This window comes from Polistes canadensis, unplaced genomic scaffold (genome assembly GCF_001313835.1).
Source record: "Polistes canadensis isolate GaletaPanama2010 unplaced genomic scaffold, ASM131383v1 scaffold_2, whole genome shotgun sequence".
Classification (NCBI taxonomy): domain Eukaryota; kingdom Metazoa; phylum Arthropoda; class Insecta; order Hymenoptera; family Vespidae; genus Polistes; species Polistes canadensis.
The window spans coordinates 1,384,345-1,409,032 of record NW_014569549.1 but is presented as its reverse complement, the minus strand read 5'-3'; the positions used below and the strand labels follow the sequence as shown (position 1 = coordinate 1,409,032).

The 24,688-nt window shown below is 33.4% G+C and overlaps 1 protein-coding gene and 2 long non-coding RNA genes across 10 annotated transcripts; 2 read left to right on the top strand and 1 right to left on the bottom strand.

The window, feature by feature from the left end:
* Window positions 1–392: 392 nt before the first annotated feature.
* LOC106785454 (CCR4-NOT transcription complex subunit 7) lies at window positions 393–4,279 on the bottom strand. 8 transcript variants are annotated; one of them, XM_014745943.1, is made up of 8 exons: window positions 4,102–4,279; window positions 3,670–3,764; window positions 3,199–3,406; window positions 2,380–2,565; window positions 2,141–2,300; window positions 1,780–2,056; window positions 1,567–1,707; window positions 393–1,470 (listed from the first exon to the last, which is right to left on the bottom strand). In XM_014745943.1, exons 3-8 carry the CDS (start codon window positions 3,287–3,289, stop codon window positions 1,342–1,344), a joined length of 984 nt encoding a protein of 327 aa, XP_014601429.1. In that variant the 5' UTR covers window positions 3,290–3,406; window positions 3,670–3,764; window positions 4,102–4,279; the 3' UTR covers window positions 393–1,341. The 8 variants fall into 8 exon arrangements, with proteins under 8 accessions (XP_014601429.1, XP_014601447.1, XP_014601438.1 ...); XM_014745961.1 differs by having other exon boundaries at window positions 2,380–2,547; window positions 4,102–4,278; XM_014745952.1 differs by having other exon boundaries at window positions 4,179–4,271.
* A 954-nt stretch (window positions 4,280–5,233) lies between these two features.
* On the top strand, window positions 5,234–6,923 carry LOC106785487. The gene is made up of 2 exons (XR_001381530.1): window positions 5,234–5,887; window positions 5,993–6,923. It is a non-coding gene; the product is annotated as an uncharacterized LOC106785487 (long non-coding RNA).
* A 780-nt stretch (window positions 6,924–7,703) lies between these two features.
* LOC106784707 lies at window positions 7,704–8,695 on the top strand. The gene is made up of 3 exons (XR_001381443.1): window positions 7,704–7,907; window positions 8,305–8,470; window positions 8,548–8,695. It is a non-coding gene; the product is annotated as an uncharacterized LOC106784707 (long non-coding RNA).
* Window positions 8,696–24,688: the final 15,993 nt, after the last annotated feature.

Genomic DNA, 24,688 nt, shown 5'->3' with positions numbered 1-24,688 from the left:
TCTTCTATGATAACGGACAGTTATCTTACTACGAGCAGGTACATTAAACGTATCGCTTAAACTGAGAAAAAGGAAGGGATCGGTATGTCCTACTTATTGTTGAAAGTGAAAATTATCAGATCTTTTCTTTTTAATTGGTTATTTGATGATATTTCATTTGATGATAATCTAAAAACGATTAATAAAATCTTGAACAATATATTTCAAAAATAATTAATAAATTGGAAAATTCTTGTTGATTTGGAAAAATAATTATACTACATATATCTTCGATACATTGTAGTTCTACACACACACAATCTTCTAATCATAGTAATTTTTTTCTCTTATCTCTTAGCATTACATATACACATATCTATGTTTAAATCATGATAAATTAATGGACATAGCAGTAAATTATCAGACGTGGAATTTATTTAAATGCCTGAAATTGTATAATAATATTTACAAAAAGAAAAATCTTTATGTACGATCGATTTGGAAAAGTACCAAAGTTTTGTTTTATTCTTTGCAGGTAACGAGTTTTACAATAAAACGTGTAGTATGTATTGATGAACACATACGTACATAATCGGTAAAGATTCGTCGATCGTTAAGAGTGATTTGTTAATAACATTGTTTATTATCCGAAAAAGTAATGAATACGTAGGTAAACTATAGTCCCTGTAAGTTAATCATAAGTGGTCTCAATACGATCTACAATGAAATCGCGATTTAGTTGATAATTGAATAGAGGAAATGAATTGTATGTTCTTGTATTTATAAAGAATTACTCAGGATAAAAATGTAACGTACTACAAATGCATATTTATATAATAAATACATCTACTGAAAGTAGATCGTTACACCTAAGCACGCTGAAAAGTTGACAAGTAGCGTTATCACTGCCCGACTCTCGAAATATCCTTTCCGCAGTTTACCAAAATAGTCAAGGAATCTATAAAAGTCTTAAAAATAGAAGGAAATGCGAGTCATTTTTGTACTGCAACTGTATCTTCTATATCAATATTCTCACAAATGTTTATAAAGAAGCTATATTACATTTTCTTTTGTGTTGCACGATATGATAAATATTTTTTTCGACCAATTCTATGTATCACAGAATAAAGCTACGAAAATTGCATGAATTAAAGGATACAAAAAAATTCAAAAATTTAAACAAAATGCACCTAGATTTTCGTATTAGTCAATTAATATCTGTAATCTACAATAGTGATCTCTGAATATTATAATGTGGATATGAACTAGATGCCCGATCAGTAAGTGAAAGGATCTTTTGTAATATTTTATTTTTAATGCAATGAAATAATCTGTTGCAATTGCGATGGAGCAAGTTTAACATTACGAAGAGGAAGAATTATCCCCATTACTGTCCATATATCCTCCAGAACCATTTACGACAAATGACGTTCCCAAACCGTATAAATGACCACAATATTTTGCATCGTCGATGTTGTCCTCGAAAAACATCTAAAATTGCCAATAACAAAAAATAAACGTAAAAATGATTTTTCCAAAAAAGAAATTTTCATTCCAATTGAATAATTCTTAAAACAATAATAGTACCTCTCGCATTTTAAAAAAGACCATTCCAGTAAGAAGAGAATCAGATCCAGCTTGATGCTGTGGACCGACTCTTTGTATTTCCAGTTGTTCCGCTACTTCTTGAAGACCACCTTTCAAGTTTTTGCAGGATTTCATTAAGTACTAAATAACAAAATAAATTAATTATTTCTAAGATTCCTAAAATTAACTATTAGACGATATAATTCTACTCACTTTTACATCATATATGGTTGGAAAATATATCCTAAGAAGTTCGAAAAATTCACTTTCCTCCTGCGGCAAGTTTTGATCAGTAAGTAGTTTTAATAGATATCCAAAATCGTAACCAGAATGAAAAGATAGCCATTTAATATCGTCGACAAGGACAATCCCTGATGTCATTAACAGTTCAGCAAAATCTAACGGGTCAATACCCTCTTCTTCGTGTTTTTTAAATTGTATGCCACTATTTTGTAGCATATCTATACTATCTTGTGCATACATGTCTTCCCTGAAAGAAATATACAAATATACAATTATTTAACACTTTCATTTTAATAAAATATTTACAATTGTAAGAAAGTTGCACTCTTACTGTAAATTAAATTTGAAGTTGAACTGCCACGTTGTGTAACTACCACCTGGCGTATTACCCGATTCATCGAGGAACGTGAGACCAAGTTGTATTATTCGCAAAAGGTCTACGTTGCATCGTAGCAATTGGTATTGATAATCGGCACTTGTTCTAAATTCCCCTTTTAAGATATTATACTTTGAGAATATTTTTCGTAAATACAGAATAACAGATCGTTATTAATGATTTAACTGTCTTACCAATAGGCCTTGCTACTACCCCAGGAAATTCTGTGTCCATTGCAATATATTGATATTGCTGCACAACTTGTCGAATTGTGCGAAATTCCTCCTCTAAATTGTGTCCCCAGACATCTCGTATTCCACATTCTTCATTACTGGGCATAGTCGCCCCACCCTTCTGCTGCCCTATAGAGTTAGACACACCTATAAATTTCTTCTAAATAAATAAATAAATAAATAATTTGTTTTTACATTTATATTCATATTGAGTTTTTTTTGTTTTTAATCAAATCAACGTTAATGGTTGACATATAACAAGATTTTGGATACTATAAATTTGATATAGCTCAAGATATTAAATTATTAACTTATCAATAACGTGTAAGGATATTTACAATACTTTCTCAATTGCAAATACCTATATGACCAAGATAAGGTATATTCCTGGTTGGTATTGGTTACGTGTAATTTCCTTTCAGTGTCATTATTGCATATCATTATTTAAAAAAGCCTTGAGTGAGCATTAACTCTTGAAAGTATACTTATAATATTCATTAGTAATATTTAATAAGGACAACATCTATAGGCAACCACAAACCAACCACAAATTATCATCTTTTTCATAGTCATAGTGAAATAAATGTATGTAAAAAATGTTAAGGTGTATGAAGCCTATATAGCATTATATAAAACCAAACTATTTAATACAGACTTATAAATGTGCAAATAGTAACATTGCTTTCTAATATATTTAAGTTATATATTTACTTGAATCTAATCAATATGTTTTTTCTGTTTTTCTTTCCAGATACTAAATAATTTCATATATAACTGCACCTTCTAATGATTGTGCATTCTTCGTCGATTCTTTGTAAAGGCAGACCTTTTTTTGCAGCGATTGATACTGCACATTTGCCAGGAGCTTCATTGATAATACTAATAGTTTACTATATATAAAGAGATTTCTACTTCACACATCTTCTGGAATGATGATTGCAATATCCACTCGATCCCCAAGTGCTTTATTTATATTGCTTCTTCACTCCTGGAATACGTATTCCCAATACTCATTATTTCGAGATTATATAGTTGTTCTTTTATTTCTGGCATTCTCCATTAATTCTATTACTAAATAATTCTAAGTATTCAATTTTCAAGTGCAATACTCCTCAAGGCATTATTCAAAAATACCTTAACTATATATCATATCTAATATTTTAGTATAATATCTAATGTGTAGATGATATGCAAAATTGCTCTTGACATACTAACATATTAGACATAATTTACTATTTATGTTTTACACACCAGTGGCTGAGGGCATAAGGTTAGATATGTTTGTCGTCACCAGATCTACTCTTATCCACAATATCCTCCGTCACGGTCTTTCTTTCTTCATAGTACTGTACAAATAAAGTTATTAGGTATTGATTAGTACAATACCTATAATTAAAAAAATACTCTATATAAAAACACAATTTTCTGACAAGATAGGTTTGACAACACTAGTTCACCAAATTCTCGTATAAATAAAAAAATATTTAAAAATATAATGTAATCAAAAGAAAACAAATATAACGGCATAGAATGATGAAATAATTTCACCATAAAATGGAAATAAATATAATAACAAATTAAAGTCTAAATACATTTATCTATGATAAGTAGGTTATGTGTTGGAAAAGAATCAAGAATAATTATATAAAGTTGAATATGAATCAATCGTAAAATCTATTATACCTCCTCATATGCCCTTTTGATTGCACTATTATATACTAAATAATAAACTGAATGAAGTTTTATAATTGTTTTTAAACCTTTGAATCTTCTGTGACAGCATAAACAGGTTAAGCGAGTTTCTTACAGTTTCCAAACTCAAAGCACATTCCAGTTGTGAATGATAAGCGTGAAGAGGCGTTGTAGTCGCTAGTTACTTATTCATACGAAGAGACACATATCTAGTTATTTTTTGAGAGATCAGAAAAATAGATTCAAAAAATACAGAAATACATAAAAGCTCCCAAGTCCGCTTTTTACGTATCCAAAATCATTTTAGTTAGTACCGGGACCACTGGTAGGCAAGAGTAGGTATTTAACGCTATACGACAAAGAATATTGTATTTTTTGATAGTATTGTATCGTAATCGCGTTAAGTACCTACTCTTGCCTACCAATGGACCCGGTACTAAAAAAAGTGATTTTGGTTACGTAAAAAGTAGATTTGTGAGCATTTATATACTTACAGATTCTTTGATAGAGTATTACTACTTTATCTTAGAATTATCTTATGTTAATAAAGAGAATAATTACTGTATTTTCATCACAGATGTAAGAAATTATTATTGTGTTTAAATTATGCTATAAAAAAAAAACACAAGTATTTATCTATAGTGAAAACATATATATAATAGCTAAAACGCTAAATAGTTTTCCACCATTAGAGATGGTAATATAGGAATCGCTACGACTTTGAAAACATTGGTGCTACCAAACTCTAAAGCTAAGTCACTGTAGAAACGATAGCCAGGAACCTTAACAGCAGAAAAAAATGAATAAGTGCTCTTAATTGCACACTATTTGCTCGACTTTATTATATCAAATATTTTTTATTTATCGTTAATTAGTTGAAAATAATTATTATACTTTGAATAATTATGAAATGGCGACGTCATGAGTGGGAGATATGTTATACACATGCGCAAACGCACTTGGAAAAAAATGAGAGTAAGGTTGGTATACCTGCAGAGGATATATTTAAAGTTGATTTCTAAAGTAACAACCTATAAGGTAGTGAAAAGAAATAAGTTAATCGTTCATAATGTATAAACAATAGGTAAATATTTTCATTTTTTTCTGCTGTTGCGGTTCTATGCCAACTTTTTTGTGGTGAAGTATATAGAAACTCACAAGTCCCCTTTTTTATCAACCCAGCATCATTTTTGTTACCACTGGGACCACCATTGGACGATAGTATGTACTTAATAAGCGTAAATATAAATGACGTAAAGTTCATGTTTTATATTCTATCTATACATGAATATAAGCTATAATATTATGAATTTTTACATAAATCTTAATGCTCATTAACAATTAGATAGAAATCTAGAACTGCTTACAACACTTAAAAAGTACTAGTTAGATTCATAGTTAATAGAAGTCACTTTAGTGATGCAATTTGCATATTCCCAGTAGACTTTGAATCCTAGATCAAGGAAAAACGTTTCAAGATAAAAGCCATAAGATTCGTACTTTTTGTACTAATCATTTATTTATTTGTTCATGAAATTTTGGCTTTTAATTGGAGTGTGTATTTCTGATTCTCTTTTTCTACAAAAGTAAATTATATATCACAGTGCCTACTAATTTGTTGTCGTTTGATCACACCTATATTAAACGACTATGACTAGATGGGCATGCAATGCATATTAAGAAAAATGCGTAATGTTTTTTTGGGTGGATATCAACGTGATGAGAATAGTTTTATCACGTTGGAAGAATGCGATAAAACTTATTACATTTTACAATAGTATGTATATTTTATTTCCTTATCATTTCCATTTAATAGTAAAATATATTCCATTTCAACAAGTGATATTATATTATTATTGTTAATATCATATATACTTTTTAGGTGCTGATTGTATAGTAATCTTATTCCAAATAAATAATCTATATATATTCCAATGAAAGAACGAATGATACAAGTATGTGCAAGAAATATGTAAATCTTGTTAACAAATCTTGGAAATCATTTTTCAAATCAAGAAAATGAATATTAATTATGCGTGAGATTTTATCTTATTTTTTTTTATAGTAGTGTGGTATTCCACAAATGATGTAAATTATAATTAATAGATAGGAATACGAGGATTTAATAAATAAACGAGACAGAGAAGCATATAAATTTGTACGAGTTGTGTGGAGTATGATACAATATATATGCCTATACGTGAATAATTACTATGAACATTGCCTATGAACAAAAATTTAAATTACTTATGAAGATTATAATAAATGAACAAAAATTTAAAGATAAACCTAGAAAAAGTTTATGGAAGGTATTGTTTAAATATGGTTTTTGTCATAATATTCCTTTGTTTGAGATTAACATAATCACAAACTGTTACCTAATTGTCAAAGCTCTAATTGGTTAGATTCTACTTACTATATTGTTTCTTGTCCTATTCTCGCTTCATACAAACTTCTTAAAGAGTACTTAATAAGCCTTCCAAAAACATAATGAAACTGTAGGGAACCAATGAAATTCCAATTTCCGATCGGAAATTATAGTTATAAACATATTTCATTAATATAGCAGCCTCGCTTTTACTTTAACAGCGTACATGGTTCGTATTAGAAATGAACTTATTGGTATTACCAGTATATTTTACGTACTATATAATAAGCGGCAACATATCATTGTGTTTGACCGATGGTACAAAAGATAACAACAAAATTTATCTATGGTAGATACGAAGTATTGTTAAGATATTTAATATTTTTCTATACTGTTATATATATATTGTTACTTCATATATTTATTTTTATTGAAAAGTGAAAAATTTATTATATTACTCGTTACAATACATGTATTTAAAAATTCTATGAAATCAATGATTAATATATTCTATATGAAAATATTTCGGAGATACAATTATAAATAAATTTATTATATTAATGACTTTAAAATTATATTATATCAATTACTGAGAACAATTTTTGAATATATATGAAATTAATATACGGCAAAATAAACAAGAATATTTTTTTTATGATCTTATAAACATTTCGCATTAAACGTTTCAAGAATTATAGATAAAAGGGACAATAGAGTTCTCTCTACTAACAATAAGTGTTTTATAGATTACAACTATTGATTGACTTATATTGTATAACGTGCAATTACGATTCTCGCTTATGTATTTTCTTATTAATATCTGCGATAGAAATAGTCGCCCCTATTGCGCATCTAATTTATAAACAAATTAAACAGATATAATATGAAAAGAATAATAGAAAAGATATACGATTACGTTCAATGTTACTTACTCGATAGATTTTTTGCAAATTATCAGACTGATATTGATAATCACCGATTAGCCTTGAATAATAAGTGGTTATGGTAATAACTTTATAATAAATTCGTAGAAAATGTGTAGTTTTGCTTCTCGTATATTACGTTATATAACGATCTATTGCCAATGAATATAATTGTTGATTAAAAAAGTACATATTCTATACGTCATCAATGTAAATATAAGAAAAGATAACATTACAAATACTAACATATACTATAGTTAGTGTTCGTTTAAGTGGGAATTTCATGCCGCTTATATGGCTCAACTGCAGTATATATAAATGAGAGAAAACAGATAATAAACCAGCAGTTAATAAGAGTCAGTTTGGCGATTGTATCCGTAGATTGCAACTTTGTTCTGAAATTCTAAATCAAGTAGGAAAAAATTTCAAAATGAAAACTAAAGTATTAGTACTGTGCCTATTTCTTATTTGTTCTCTTTTCCATGAAAATTCAGCAGTCAACAGTGGTATGTATTTCTTATTTTTTGTTTTATATATATAATTATTCGATTATTTTATATACTTCAAATATCTTTTTACTCTACCTTTTACGGATTTGAATTATTTCTCTATGAACACCTTTTCACACATATCCAATAGTACCAAAAATGTCGCGTCTATTTATCGCTTTTTTGGAGTCAACAGCACATTGTTTTTATTTTTCTAAACAGGTCATCCATTCATTTTATTAACCGAACCCACGTTGCTTTAATTTAGAGATTTGAAGGGAACTAGTAATTCAATGTTGCTAGGTCGTTGACTTACTATTATACTTTGAATATATGAATGAGTAAAACATAAATTCTTGGTTTTCCATAAATATAAATCACATTATATATATATATATTGTAATAATTCCTATAGGCTGTAATGAACCGATCACTGTCGGCCCGTGTAGAGCATCCATACCGAGATGGGCATTCGATGGGTCAAAATGTATAAAATTCACTTATGGTGGGTGCCAAGGTAATGGAAATAATTTTATGACGAAGGAAGAATGCGAAAATGCTTGCAGTGGTAATTAACAGTAGTATGTATTGGTTTATTACTCAACACTCATTGTTAATTGTGAAATATGTTTCATTTCAATGAGAATATATTTTTTAGGTTCATCCTATTTGTTGTATACGTTCCTACCATTCTTATTGCTAAGTGATCTATATTTGTTATATAATGGAAAATACAAATGATATAAATATGTAACTAAAAATATGTATAAATCTTTGAAATAAATTTTGAGAAACAATTTAAAGGTCAAGAAAATTAATAGTAGGTGTTTGTAAGGTCTGTCTTGGTTAGCCCGTTAACAAGGGCGCAAGAGGAATTCATTGGAGTCAAACACGACTCCGCCAAGCACATGTAACTATCTTGAATCTTTCCTTCCTGAACGTCGTACATCCTTTGTAAAGAAGCCAACTTGCTTGGTTCGTCTTGTCAGCTCCCGTACATGGGTATGCCTCACTAACGATTAGATTGAATTAGGTTGGAAGTGAGATCCATTACTGCTACATCGCCTTATACTTGTTTTAAGGAGCTAGACTCTCGAAGTAGAGAAAATAAGAACTATTTGCGGCATTCCTAACGCGGATGATTCACTTATCCGTTCGAGGGTTTATTGGTGCCACGTCGTAAATTTTCAGGGTTCATTTTCCCTGACATTTCTTCGTGCCAAGGAAAAGTTCTTTAAACTGAAAGCAAGACACATTCATACACTCTATCTCTACGTCCATAACTACTTTCCGCTAACACCAATTCTAAATTATGTTGACCATTTACAAAGCAGTAATCTATTTAGTATTACTATTTTAGATCGTTGTTACATGCATGTAGGAGGGTATAATACGAATTTCAATCGTTCATATCTCATGTATTTGTCATGATTATAATCTCATCATTTGTTTTAAATTTCTCCAGAATCTGATGTCGTTATGTTTTAAAATCGATATCACTAAATTTGCATTTTTTGCCATATAAGGTATATTTCTATAACTTTGATAAAAATAAGGAAATCTATGATTACAGCGGTGTGGCATATTACATTTAACATGTATAAGTAATATAGTATAATCGGCAGACATGTCCATAATATATACAATAATAATTTCGATAGGATTCTCTTGGATATAGAAAGAAATATATCCTTTGAAGTTTTCATACGTCGAAAAAATATTTATTCAAAACGTTTGATTTCGCGCTCTCTCTCTCTCTACAAATATAACAAATAATATTTTTCCGGCATAGCGAATTCGTTTGAGCAATATCTATTTTCAAGGGACAACGAAGATAGATTCAACCTCGAACGATCTATCTACACTAAGGAGTGTGGTGATTTACATACAACAAGGTACCGCAATGATTGCTCTTGGAATATATTAACCTGCATGCTCCAGATAAAGGTAGATCGTTGTACTCGGCCGGACTTAAACGTTTACTATATCGTTGCTTAGCACGCGGAATACTAAGTCGTAATGTAAGAAAGTGATATTGAGGAAACGAGAGAAAAATAAGGTGTTTTCATTATTACTGATTTGAGGAAAATCAGCGATCATTTATCTTTATTTGTCAAGCGCCCTTAATTATCTGACGCCAACAAAAATTGTCTTTTTTTTTCTTTTTCTTTTTCTTTTCTTTTTATTCAGTCTATAGAGATTCTTTCTTATCTTTATCTCGCTCTTCCATTCTATCCTTTCTTCTTTCTTTCTCTAGTCAGTTACACACTCCCTTCTCTTTCCAAGACATTATCCGTACCCTTACATCGTATTTCTTATCAGTACCAGCTTCAGGCAAACGTACCCTATTCTAGACTCCATCATATTAGTCCTTATTACTTCTTTGTTCGTTGCTTATCGTTGAAGAATGAAAATGAACTAAGAAGATCGCAATTGTGGTAAATCGACGATCTGAATAGTACTATTAACGATTGCATAAACGAATTAAGTTTTATAAAACATTAGATATATATACGTCCATGTAGTATTTCACCAGTTATTCACACACACACATGTGTTACTTTTAAAGTTATCGAAATTATATTCGAAACTTTATAGAATTTTCAATACCTTAGATTGATCTCACCGATGTTGAAATAAAAAGTTTTGGAATTGATTACGAGAGTTGGAGAAACAAAATGGAAGAAAGAAAAAAAATAGAAAAAACCTTGACGAGTCTCGGGAGGAATCATGGTTGAATGTATATATCGAAGATAAAGACGTGTTACTAAATTTATGAGTTACGAGTTTATACAAATATAAAACATCGTGTTAAAATAAAATTGGAAGCATTACGGTAAAATATTTGTTATGATTTTGCAAATATAAAATCGTGATCGTATTCTTTTCTCTTTAGAACTACTTTTCTCGTTACGAGTATCCATTGCGAATGTAATACTTTCTTTATTGAAAACAATATGAATGATATTGACGATAATGGGATGACGCGCTTGCACATATTGCGATCAATACATATTAGAATTTGATAAACATCGCTAGTTGGCTCGCTTTTATTCGCTGCAGATACATAATATATTAATGCAGTAATAAAATATATTTATGTATAATATAGATAAACAATATATTCATACGCTAGCGTATTTCGATAACAGTTACTTGACAATAATAGTATACTGTTGGTCCGTTGATAATTTTTCGGTATACGAGATCGTATAGTCTGGCGACGTCTGTTTAAAATGGACTTTCTTTATCCGATCAATAAGAACATTCGAGATTCATTCTCGCGCGAATAATGAAGACTGGCAGAACGAATATTATATGCGAATTGCTATTTCCAACCTATATTTCGTATATAGGAAACGGACTAGACGAGGTCGACCAGGGAAAATGGACGTATGCATTTTTATATAGGATTAAGCGACTACGTTTTCGAAAAGATTTGACGATTTTGACGTTTCAATTCGAATACTTAGTGTTACGTCCTGTAGCGTAATAAAAGGTGTGCTCAGTTTTTGGTCAAGCTTTAAAGCCTTTACCAGGGAATGACCTAAAGAATTGTGAGTGGGTTGGTGAGTGATGAGATTTGGATGTGACAAACTGGAGGGGAAGGGGCTTGTTAAAGTATGAATTTGACTGGCGATGAAAAGTGGATATATTTTAAGGATCCTAAGCGGAAAAGGTCATGGGAAATTTACTTACTACTTACTACTTTACTACTTATTTGCATCGATGTGACACGCACTTGCTAAGCAGCGCTTCACTTCTTACGAAAATGTACGAAAATTGTTCGATGACTGGTTTGCCTCAAAAGAGCAACAGTTTTTTTGGCGTGACATTCACAAATTACCAGACTGGTGGGAAAAATGTAAAGCTAGCGATGGACAATACTTCGAATAAAATATTTTTTTATCATTTTCATACAATAAACGTGTATTTTCTGTACAAAAATTCCGGTTTATTTACATACCTGGTAACTGTCCTCGCCTTTCCTCCTGATCTTCTTTATAGACTTATTCCTACTCCCACTTCTTAGACCAATTTCTTCGTTGCATAACGAATCAGTTCTCAGGATATAAAACTTAGTTCCTTATTAGGTAGTTACATTGACGCCTATAAGGCTCATTGGTTTAAGGAATTAACAAAGAGTATATCTTCTGGGGGTGAAGTCCAGACAACTTCGGATCCACAAATTTTGATGAGTCGGCGCCTATGAGTAAGAGAACTGATCCTTTGTCGAATAGTTTATATTTCTTAAGAACGGTAATAAAGACGAAATCTCCAGGATGTTTATTTAAGGTTATGCGTACCTTTTATTTGTAAACGATACGGCGTGAGTCCGGAAAATGTTTGTCATCCGTGTTCCCGTAGTTTAAGTAATAAAATTATATCGAATTACCTGATAAAAGCCTTCGACGAGGAAAATATAGGACGTAACACTTAGAATGATTAAAAAATCAATATAATTATAATTCGGATTAGGATTTCTGTATAATAAGAAAAGTAAATAATTTCTTGAGCGGTGGCAGTATGATAACGAAGATAAATGAAGGATGAATCAGCAGAAAAGGAAGAACGTAATCCGGGAGTAAGTTCGTTCGAGGTTTTAACTGTCACACGTGTTTCTCCTTGATAGTCGATTAACTAGGATGCTCGCGAATCACGATTTATACGGAAAACGCTCCACGAAATTATGGCCTCTCGGATTTCCGTAATGCCAAGATTTGCTGCTCTTGAAGCCACCTAATCCAAGCGCATGCTGGAAGACCCTCTTATCTTAGGACCACGCTCTTCGAGGAAGGAGAAAAGGGGAAGAAGGTTGGCCTGGAAAGGCAAGAAAGTAAGACGATTACTTTAGGCGCAACGCAACATAAAAACTCTTAAACATGGGGGAACATTACGCGAACGAGTATACCTGCAATTATGCTTTATATTGCAACGTCTCGCAAGCCGGAAGGTAATTACGCAGAAGGCTCTTTACCATCCTCACCACTCGTCTTCGAATCCCTCGATGGGATCTCCATAATCGCGAATTCCCAGCCGAGTTCGTTCTTTTTATTTTTTTCTCTTTCTCTCATTTTTTATCTTTTTACCTTTTTAGAACCAGACGTCGAAGAAATCGGGCAGGTCCGTAATTTCAGAAATAGCTATCGAAACTGCTAAGTTCTTGTGGCGTTCTTTCAAAAAAACAAAAGTTCGGAGACGCCCTGCGCGAGAACTCTGGTAATTTCTGACTTCTTCTGTCCAAGGTGAACAAGTAGCCACCTGCTCGATTACGATCCTGACAGTATAACCTTCGGAATCGTATTATCTGCTGCTAGACGATCCCAATCCGAATGACTAATCGAGAAAAGGATACTTTTCGATCTCACCTTTTTCAAATTTAGATCGATAATCCGTCGACGAGTTCTCGACAGAAATATCTACGAAACTATTTAATCCTTAATATTAATGCAAATTCCACCGTTGTAATTTAACGTCAAATGTATTAATATGCAAATATTTATCGTTGGACGATCTATCTTGTAGTGCCGATTTCAAAAGATTCCTCTTTGGGGGAATCGATATCTCGTGAATAAGAAGCTACACGTTTAATGGACTTATTTTTAAAAGATGGATCGTGATTCTCTAATTCTGCTAGCAGAAAGTATCCAATATGAAATGTCCAGACGCTTTGCCAATGCACGCGATCACGATTTCATGCTTGAATCGATCGATAGATCGACTTAGATGGGAGTAGGACGTTTTCTTCTTTTCCAATCGTATCGCGGAATATCGAATAACTAGATCCTCTTAAAATGCGTGCTTTCAAGATGCGAATAAAAAAGAAAAGGATGAATTCAAACGTTCTATTTTGCATCTCACTCCTCCTTTTTCTCTTTTTCTTTTCGCGGAAATACTATAAGGAATAATAATCGAACTGCCAGAAAGATAAGAATGGATACCTAGAAGATATTAAGTTATCTAAGAAAGATACTTTTTACCTTATACTAAATTTCAAAGAACCTATAGAAGTCATCTTATCTTCAGAAGAAGAAAAGTAATATCTCGATTTTAAGCTACATCTCCCCAGCTTGATTTCAGATTCCATCCTATCTCGTTTAAATCTTTTCCTTTCACGATAAAATAATCGGATCGAGTATTCCCTATCGATATAATAAAATTTACCCAATCGTAACATCTGAATGAATTTCTATGAGATTAAAAACTGTTACTTCCAAAGTCATGGCGAAGTCAATTATTGTCTTGTCCAAGACTATTTACGAATTTAACATCGTTCCCTTTAAATTTGATAACTAGCTTTTAGTAAAGAGGGATAAAGAAAGAGATTCTGTGTGTGTGTGTGTGTGTGTGTGGCTGAGAAAGACAAAATCTATACTCTTTCCGAAGTTCTCTCTCTCTCTCTCTCTCTTTCTCTCTCTCTTGATAAGAACGTCGAGCGAGTAGCACTTAGAAAAGGTAAGAGTCTGCTGATGCATCTTATGTCAGAATATTCTTCGAAGCATCACATCGAAGATCGATTCGACGGCATTACTCGACGTAGATGTAAAGGGAGAGTCCTTAACACCAAGCTACTTGATTTACTGCTTCCTTTTGTATGGATCGCGTCGTTGCTGCCACAGCTGCAGCAGCAACAGCAGAAGCAGAAGCAGCAATATCATGGAGGCATCTGCGGTAGGAGTCAGAAGAGAGAGGAATAGGAGCAGGAACGAAGACAGTAGAGGACCATTTCAACGTAGAATTGTGCTGAGTTCGTGCGGGCAAGGCGACGTACGAGTGATTTGCATGCGAGTGAGCTGCGAGAAAGAGACAAGGATGTTACGAGAGAGAGAGAGAACGATAGACAGAGGTAAGAGAGAAAGAGAACGAGAAAGAGATAGATAGAGCGAGGGAGGGAAAGAGAGAGAAGGATGAGAGATATAACAGGGCGGTTAAGCCACTCGACGCCGTGCTGTGTCTGACCAGCTCGGTAAACGATAATTAACAGGTTCCGTAAACGCTCTACAAAATCGACGAATTTGAGCTCCATTCTATTTCTATCACAAACTATATACCTTCCACGTAATAGCCGAATAGAGGCCGAGTGTTTACGATTCGTTATTGCCACTATCCCAACAATAAATTTCAAGCCTCCGGGTCACCGCCGTCGGCTTTAGCGTCGACACGAATCACGGATTATAGGTACTCTTGATATGTTATATATCTTCTCTTTCCTTCTATGGCAAAAAGAAGAGAGAAAGAGAGAGAGAGAGAGAGAGAGAGAGAGAGAGAGAGAGAGAACAGTTGCGAGACAATTGTTATGTGATAGTTCTGGGATAGAATTTATATATGTATGTAGGTATTCGTTATTTACCAAACGTGTTACGCTCCTCCTTTCACAAACGACGGAAACATTTCGTGTAATTTTTGTTAACTTGTATTTTCCTTGTAAATAATGCTCCAATGAATATCTAATGTAAGTCGTATTTTATGCAAAATCCCTGATGTAACTATAATGGTATTACGCGGATTGTAAGACTCCTCTTAGAATTTATTTTAAACTCTCTGTCATATATTATATTTTGTTATTGATTTGATTTTTTAAAAACAAATCTATATGGACAATTTGTCGAACTCTAATTCCTTTTTCCCAAATCACGATTTGATTTAAATTCTCTACAATTATTTACGTAAAATGCAATTATGATATAAATATTGCTTTTATTATTATTTGCGCTAAAATATGCAAATTTAATCGTATCTACTCATATAAGAATCATTACACGGTATAACTTTATAATGACATTCTAAATTGGCACTGGATATGCTTGACACGACATTCGAGAGAGAAATGATGAACCTAATGCACCGCTATCGTAACCATCAAGATAAAGGCTCTGTTATTAACGTTAACGGTCGAGCTATTGATAAAGCACAATCTTGCTATTTAATAGAAATAATTATTTTAAAGAATCGGAAGAATTGCAAATAAGCTAGGATAATATAACGCATTTTTCTCTATATGTGAAAATGGAATACTGAATTATTTAAGCGACAGTAGAATGTAAAATGCATTTTTGTTATGAATACATACATCATTATATACATACATATAGATATGTATAGCGAAATCGCAATTGACCAGGAATAAGAAATACGAAGCGGGATTATAGATAGGCTTGCAAAATCTGTTTCGTCCACGATTTCGTATTCCTCACTTCGTTGCAGGCTCCTTCATACGCAGATTTCCAACGAAGAACGAAATCTCGTTATCCCATTTCTTCCTTTCCCCATTCTTACGTATTACTTTTATTTTTTATCTTCCTCGGTTTCGTCGCTTTTTCTGGTAACGAACTCCAATAAACGAATAAATCTAGATGTCAATGTAATAATAATAATAACGTACAAATAAAAAAAAAAAGCGAATGGGAAGATAAAAATATTTTATCTCTGTCGCGCCACAAGGAACAAAAATCGTGAATGGAAAGAGGAAAGAAAAATCTTTCGTTTTATTTGTCATTAGATTCGTCGTATGGTCGGTCTTAAATGACTCGAAACAATTACCGTATATCGCAATTAAGCTTCCTGTTTATCTTTCAACCCTCCCTTCTCTCCTCTCCCTCTTTCTCTGTCTGCCTTTCTGTTTTTTATACACCTACCTACATCGCTTTTTGCGCACATCGTGTAGACGTCCGATAAGCAAACGTACGTTTCTTGCGCGTTGGCTTTGAGAAAACATCGATCGAAGATTAAGACGAGTATTGGTAGAAAGAGCGCTTGAATTTATAGCCCGGATGGGGACCAAAGCGATTAAGCGACTCAACGCCGAATCGTGTTTACTGACTGGTCCCAGGTAATTAACAGGCTCCATAAACACCGCACGAATTTACGTTTGCGACACAAGGGATGCTCTTGCACTAAACTTAATTTATCATTCGGCTTTCTCTGCTATCGATCGTTACGCACAATATATATGCACGTATATATGTTTCGCCGTTATAAGCACGTTCTTAATACTTACTGTCTGTCTCTGTCTCTCTTTCTTTCTCTCCTTCTCTCTTTCTCTTCCTTTCTCTCTTTTGCTCTTTCAATCTCTCGCACCTTCCATCATTTTAATTAAAACTCCATGCGTTTATTAAAATCACACAGACGTGCAACCGAGCGTTACATTCGATAGGACGGATCGGTAAAGTATGCAAGGCTATAAGCTCGTTAATTATTACGCTGCTTAGACATATTTTCTAAAATGACCGAGCACCGCCTCAGATCTACTGTCTGTTCTTTCTTTTTTTCTTTTCTTCGTTTTTCCCTTTGATGCTTCCTATCGTAAGGCTAATCGTCCGTTACATACTTCCTTTTTTTCCTTTCGGTAGAACGTTCACTGACACGTTATCCGAGGGACACCGTAGTTGGTAGTATACATTAAGCGAATGAAAAGAATATGAAATTATAAAGTACATGCGAATATTTATAGACTTATTTCAACATAACTTGTTTAGATATGAAACATCGAAAGGCATTGATTATCCAAAAGAAATAAATAATCGCTGATTTTAACGACGAGTATCTTTTATCTTTAGCTTGCATCGTGAAAACTTTTTCGATACCGAAAAAGCGAAATATAAATCCTTAAACTATCTTGGGTCATAGTTTCCTGGCTTTATTTCTTTTTTAGTCGTCGTTTTGACGAACTTTTTCACGACTTTTATCAACGCGTTTTCAAAGTGCTTCTTGAAAAATTTGTCAAACTTTTTATATTCTAAAAATCGATAACGACTGCTTATAGCCGTCTATAAGACAAGAAAGAAAAAATAAAAGAGAAAGAAAAAAGAGAATAAAATTTTACGTCTTGTTTCAAAGGAGAAAGAGAAAGAGAGAGAGAGAGAGAGAGAGAGAGACAGAACGTGTCTATTCAATCCGTATAAAACGTTTCACTGAATAAGCTTTATACTTCGAACCAATTTTAAAATCATTCCTGTATGTTATAAAAATTGCATAGAAATTTTTGACGAATATGAGGACAAATCTCGTGGATAAATATTTAAAAAATTGTGTAATATCTTCAGTTATGATGAGAAATTGGTGATAATAAAGAATGTAATGTAATGATAACGTTACGCGAACTAAATATAAATGCATTCAAACGTTTCCTGTATACGAGATCAACTTATAAGACAAAAAAGAACATATACTATTGATTATATTAATTTTTATATACTATTTTCGTATACAGATGTATATAAGAACGAATAAGAAAATTTATATAAATTTAAACGCAATTCAGGTATATAAAGCATCCATTCATCGAATGTACGTACGATGTTATGACAAACGATTCTCAATGTTCGATGAAAGATCGACGTATATTCGAGAGTCGGCCAAATATCTAAGAAAATAAATAGATCTCGTCTTGTGATAACTAAGGCCCTTTTCTTGAATACGATCAGCATAAAAATTGCTCCATTATTGGTAGAAGCATACAACGAGTACCATCGATCTCCTTAAGACGAGAGAATCGCGAGATGCGAGCTTGCGTTGCTAGTGCAGATCCGATGAATGGAAATCCGTAGGAAAATCGAGACGCCCATTGGAAGCTGCTTCACATCGCACGAATAATACTTGTAAAGTTCAAACGGCGGTGCTTCTCAAGATCGGAGTTCGACAGCAAGATAAGTTATCGCGTCTCGTAGATCAAACTTTTGATAAAACCGTCGTCCGAAGTTTCGAAAGGATTCTTCGCGCATCCATCTCTACGTTTTCTTTCACGTGAACCTGAAAACGTTTGAAAGAATAATTTGAATAAATCTTCTGTTACGTTTCATACCCATACATATTCCTATACATATATTATTACTTTAAAATGATCATAATGCTACGTTATCATAATTCTTTTAAAATGTTTCTTTCATTATATAAATTTATAAGTATGTATAATATGAATATAATTATCCCAGTATAATTTACAAAATTCTTGTAGTACGTAAATTACTTACACCGAATATTTATTATAACAAGATTCGTGCTAAAGTCGACATTCACATAGTACATATCATAAAAAGACAAGATTTTTCGTTTTCAAGCTTTACATAGAAATCTACTTATCATCGTAGATACACTAGGAAACGTCTAGGAAACACTCTGTAAAAAGTCTTATTTCCGACTTCGTTGGAAGGCGCTTTGCATTGATAACAATGCCGAAGAATTACTAGCAATGATTGATTTCCGGCTTCGACGGTAACATATATATATATATACATCGATGATAAGCGACGTCGCTTTCACTTGATGCTATTTCTTCGTAATGGGAACTTTGCAATGAGGAAAACGACGACAATCGGAACGTTCTCTTTAATTAAGTTCGTATTGTAGAGAAATGCGCAGAAATGCACAAGATTCTTATCAACGCGTGGACGATATAAAGGTACCTGGGCCAACCGTTTTCTATCTCGAAGCGATCTGAGGTAGCAAACTGAACGCTTCGTTTAGATGCAGAGACGAAGAGATTGCTTTCTCTCTTTAACAGCGGACAAGCGCGAGAAACTTCCACTATCTAACCAGAACCAGTTCTCCAATCGCGTTGAAATAATTAGCGTCGATCGATAGGTAGAATTCTCGCAAATACAGTCAACGTCCTTACATAAACGGCCACGAAAAGGTCCTTTCCTCGAATGAGAGTGTTTCAATAGATTTTGTTGCATAGATATGACTTAAAGTTATGTCATGAATGAGTACGAATATCTTACTGTTTTTCGAAATTTCTCTACAAAGTCGAGTGGCATGATAACTAATTGCATTTGTTTAAAGATACGAAAAAATTTATAAACAATTTGATTAATAGGATAGTGCTGGATCATTGCAAATAGATAATTAGTACGTGGAATAATAATAGATAGAAACGGAGAAAAATGACGAAGAGCTTAGTAGAAACGTCCAGGAATTTACATTAAGTCGTGTGATTTTATTCATGGATATGGCTAGGGCGTCTGTATATTTTCATAAACGTCCCAAATGATACCGCTCACGTAATGTCCATTCTTTCTGCTCTATATTCTTTATTCTTTTTTCTCGAACAAATGTTACTTTTAGCGACGTTTCGCTTTTGAAATGTTCAATACCATACAAGGCTTTCTTTATCACAATAAGCGATAGTAGATACGCGATAATAAAAAATGCGGGAAAAAAAGAAGTTGTTTCGTTAAAAACATGCTTTTTCTATAGTAATTATTAGCACAACTCTCTGATGACTTTACAAACGGGTAAATACGGTTTTTCGTTTGGGACAATGCATTTTTCGATATAGCAACGAAAATGCGAACGAATCGGTAACAACGATGACTCTTCGTGATTGTACATGTGTGACTTGCTAAAAAGAATTTTATGTACACGTCAGTTTTTCGAGGCCAGGCGTTATCTCGAGCCATTAAACCATAACATCACGTGTAAAATGCAGTACACTACGATACATATATTTTTATTTTGCAGACACGCGCTACTATCCCCGTGTAGACACACTCGATATCGTATTTAAAAACAAATAAAAAACAGAATATCAGTACCATTTTCCAAGGGAGGGAAACATGCTAAAAGCGTGTTTGTTTATTGTAGGCTAAATGAAACAGACGCCTTGATTGCAGCGAAAACAGAACAGACTGTATTACTATGCTTTTCCGCAATCAAAATGCAGAATATCGTTGTTATATTTTGTTATTTTTAAATACAATATGGAAGTTTTAACTATAGTGACCTCAATTTTGGAATATTAATTAAATTTTAAAAGCCTCTTTTTTTACTTTTGAATCTTGGTTATAAACTAAATGAAATTTACCTAAAAATATTTACGTATTTGGAAATAATATTAGCATCAAACGCATTTATCACTTACACGTTTCCAAGTCGCATATTTTTTGTTTAAAATTCCTTTAGTTTGCAAATTACGATCCGAATGGGTTAACATTTATTTACGACTTGGAAACGATAAATATATTTACCGTTAATTTATTATAATATGAACATCAATTCTCCGTCAAATGCATTCCGTTTAGCGTTTGCTATTCGAGTTTACGAACAGTACCGACATATTAGTACATGTATACGCGGAATGCACGCAGCGGAAATTTCAATTTTCATATGCACCGGTGTTTATGAACCCCATTTGTTGGCCGAAAAGTACGACAAAACTACAACAATTTTCGCGTAATATGATTGCATTTAGAAAATTACATAAACGTGGTATTTCGAATTGGCCAGATACAATAAAATTATCGAAATAATGAACGCTTTTAATGACGTGATTTAACGTGGAAAGTATTTACTAACGAATCTGAACAAGCAATTATTTAAAATGTTTTCATTTTTCTTTATTTTTATCGGTCTATTTTTACGTAGGTATCACTGGAAAAAAATTAGAGACACGGTTTTTTGACTTGCTTTGTATTGTAGATAGGACTCGTATAACGTAAATATTAGCGAATTACGTGAAAACGGTAGCAATCGATGAAACGTTAATACCGTTCGATCGAGGAATAACAATGAACTCGCTGAGTTTTGTCTCGTGTATTTGAAAACGAAGCTCAATGCGCGTTCTCGTTGAAGACTATCTCGTGTTAGAAGTAGAGAGTAGTTATACGTTTTATCGGCCACGTTGTAGCAATGAATTTTGACGAAGTTTAAAGCGCTTAGCAAAGTTCCGGGCAAGTTTTTTCGTCCGGTATCATTTAACGAGAGTACGTGGCGCGTACATTTTAGATTGAACCACACCGCAAATGCACGCGAACGAACGCCCGCACGGCTCACTGTTCGCTCGCACCATAAAACTCGTGATAGTGGGGGGGGGGAGGCTTTAATCGGCAAAGCGTCGAGTAGGCGAAACGACGCTTTAAAAATGCAACGACGCTACTGCGTCTCGTTAAGCGAACAAACAGGTTCTATGTTTCATCATTAACGAACTGCCATAGCAATTGATTAAAATCCGATTTTGTTCTGCTGCTTCTGCCAAAAATCTTCACCATTTTATGGGCTATTCGCAAAATTGATGTATCACCAAACAGAAAATTCACAATACCTCGAAAAATTTGATTTTAACGAGATAACACTAAGGAGCTAACTATATTTATTATTATTGCATGAATCGATTGTAAAATTCCTTCGACAAGTTATCCGAATGTTACCCGCTACGAGAAACGAGTATTGCTTAACTGTATTGAATCGACGGTCTTATCTAAGTACGTATGCGTGTACTTATATATATATATACGTTGATTTATTTTCCGTACGGCGAAGTCAGGCACGAATCAATCGACACAATATGCAAGCATGCACGTTCGATCGCGGAGAATTCATTAATCTTGTTATCCAGCCGGTGAAACTCGCCTTGTCGCTGCCTGATGCGATATCATGAATCTTGAATATACGTAAGTAGACCGCCCGTGGTAAGCAGGATAAGCCGATGAAATTGCGTTCGTCGAAAGATTTCGTGCGTTACGCCGAAGAATCGCCGACTTTCGGCTAACTTAAGGAAACGTTGGAGACATCTTTCTATGGAAAAAGAAATAGTGCTATTGCAAAATATAATATTTTTCGTTTTATCTAGGATATACTTTTCTTTTCTTCCCATCTTATCGAGTTCTGCATTTGCAACAAATTTCGAATGCAACTATCTAAAGGACCTAAGAGAATTTTTCGTACATTCGTCAGCGTTTTTAGACTGTAGAGAAAAAAAGGATCGACATAAGCCAACATAAAATGATGTAAACGTTCAAACCTCTTTCTCTATATGTAAATAGAAAAAATTTAATTTGCGAAATGATCTTTATATATAAATAAAATAAACACTAAAGATATACCGATTGTATGGTAAAAATATTAATGAATATAATATTCGACAGCAACTTTTTTGATGATTTGATTTTATCCCCTCAACCTCCGTCCTTTAGGAATGAAGGAGTGAAAAGGAGTGGAACGGAGAAGCTCGGGGAAAACACGTCATACGTGAAAATATCCTGTATAGTTTGTACAACGAAATCTGCTTTTTTCCTTAGCTTCGCGACGTCATACATTTCCCTTCCGTTTAGTTCTCTCACCCATTTGTTCCTTTCTTTTCGACCTTATTTTTCAACGTCGTCTAATAAAAAAGAGAAAAAAATGTATATATGAGTTTTTTTCATGTATTCGTTTGTGTGTGTGAATGTGTATGAGAGGGAGAGGAAGAAGAGAATCGCAAACAGACATATCGTCTGTTCCGAAAAATGAATCTCGCCACAGTTTTTTGTAATACATTTTCTTGGTAAACCCGTCGACATTTTTCACGCAATGCTTTTCAAAGCATACACTTTTAAGCGAAATTCGAAAGCTCGCACAAAAATACTCATATACGTGGAGCATCGGATATTTAAAAATCTTGCGGAAGAATAACAATCTATTTCTTGTTTCCTATTTTCTAGTATAATGAGAGCTCAGAATGTAAATGTTTTTTCTCCATTTCGTCAAACGTTACAAAAAGTGGAACAATTTGTAAAAGTGAAAAAGAAAAAGACACCAGTAAAGCGTGGTGTAACGTTTAACGAGTATTAATTAATTCAAATGCTTTTCCGAAAAGTACTCCTCCCTTATTTACGTAATCTTGAATAAATTACTAAAGATAGATTTCATGAGGTAACTAGAATTCGCGAACAATGTGAAAATCGAGCATGTTTGGTATCAAGATAACTATTACTCTGTTACTAAACGTATGTATATACCTACACATACTCGTATACAACACACGTAGAGAAATATATAGAGAAGTTGGAAGTACCAGTATAGTGTAAGAGAAAAAGGAAGTTGTAAGGTAAGGGTCTAGAACTCGTCTTAGGAGCGTCATTGATCCAAAGTACGGAACGAAGGATGGAAGAGGAAGCAGTTCCGGATGAGCAGAGGCTGTGCCCGATTTCGTTGAAGTTAAGTAATTTGTCGTTGCCGATGGGTTAATGTTATCCATCACTAAGCGAGAATTTACGATGTAATAAGGCCACGAACCGACTCTTACGATCTATCTTCCGACTATCTCCTCTCTGTTTCTCTCTCTTTCTATCCCTCTCTTTCTCCCTTGCTTTTCCCTCATCCCAGTTTCCATCGATTCGCACGAGCCCTCGAGCACCAAGGTGTCTGGTACCGCAAACGAGAGAGCAAACGATCTCTCTCCATGGATCGTTCCTTAATTAATATGATTGCATAATGAGTTAAAGGGATCAGAGGAGAGCGATCGTGTGAAATGATCCTTATCGATACGTACTAAACGTATTTTGACGGACGATCGGTGAAGAAGAGTTCTCCAACTCTTATCAGTTTTGATCTCTAAGAAGATCGATCCCTCAACGCGAATGAACATAAATTAATGTTGATAAGTATGACCTTCGCTCTTTTCAAGATTTCCTTTCATATTTTTCAAGATCGAAATGACGATCAGGATGAGCTCAACGATCATGTCGATTTACAAAAAAAGTCTTTTTTCTCCCTCGGTATAAACCGTGAGAATAGAATTTGTTGCAGTGAAATCTTTAACATGATTCGAATTAATCGAGTGTTTGGGTATTCAGTATATCATGGCTTTTAGTCGCGTTAACGAATACATTGAAAGTCATCGGAAGCTCGTTAACATCTCATCGTTCACTCGAACGATTTCAACGTTGTTGACGTGGTTCATTGAAAGCTGAACTTATACCAGACTTGATTATATTATAATATAGTTTAATCGATACGAAGATCTAGGAGTACAAAACTTTACGGTTTGTCTTTTGGTAACGATTATCTGAAATAGATATTAATTCTTTTTACAGACACATGAG

Coding starts and splice junctions, on each gene's coding strand:
- LOC106785454 (XM_014745943.1), bottom strand. CDS start 3,289: ATGAAGCTCCTGGCAAATGTGCAGTATCAATCGCTGCAAAAAAAGGTC. Junction 1,708..1,779: donor CAACCATATATGATGTAAAA/GTGAGTAGAATT, acceptor TTTGTTATTTAG/TACTTAATGAAATCCTGCAA. Junction 1,471..1,566: donor TCTTTTTTAAAATGCGAGAG/GTACTATTATTG, acceptor TGGCAATTTTAG/ATGTTTTTCGAGGACAACAT.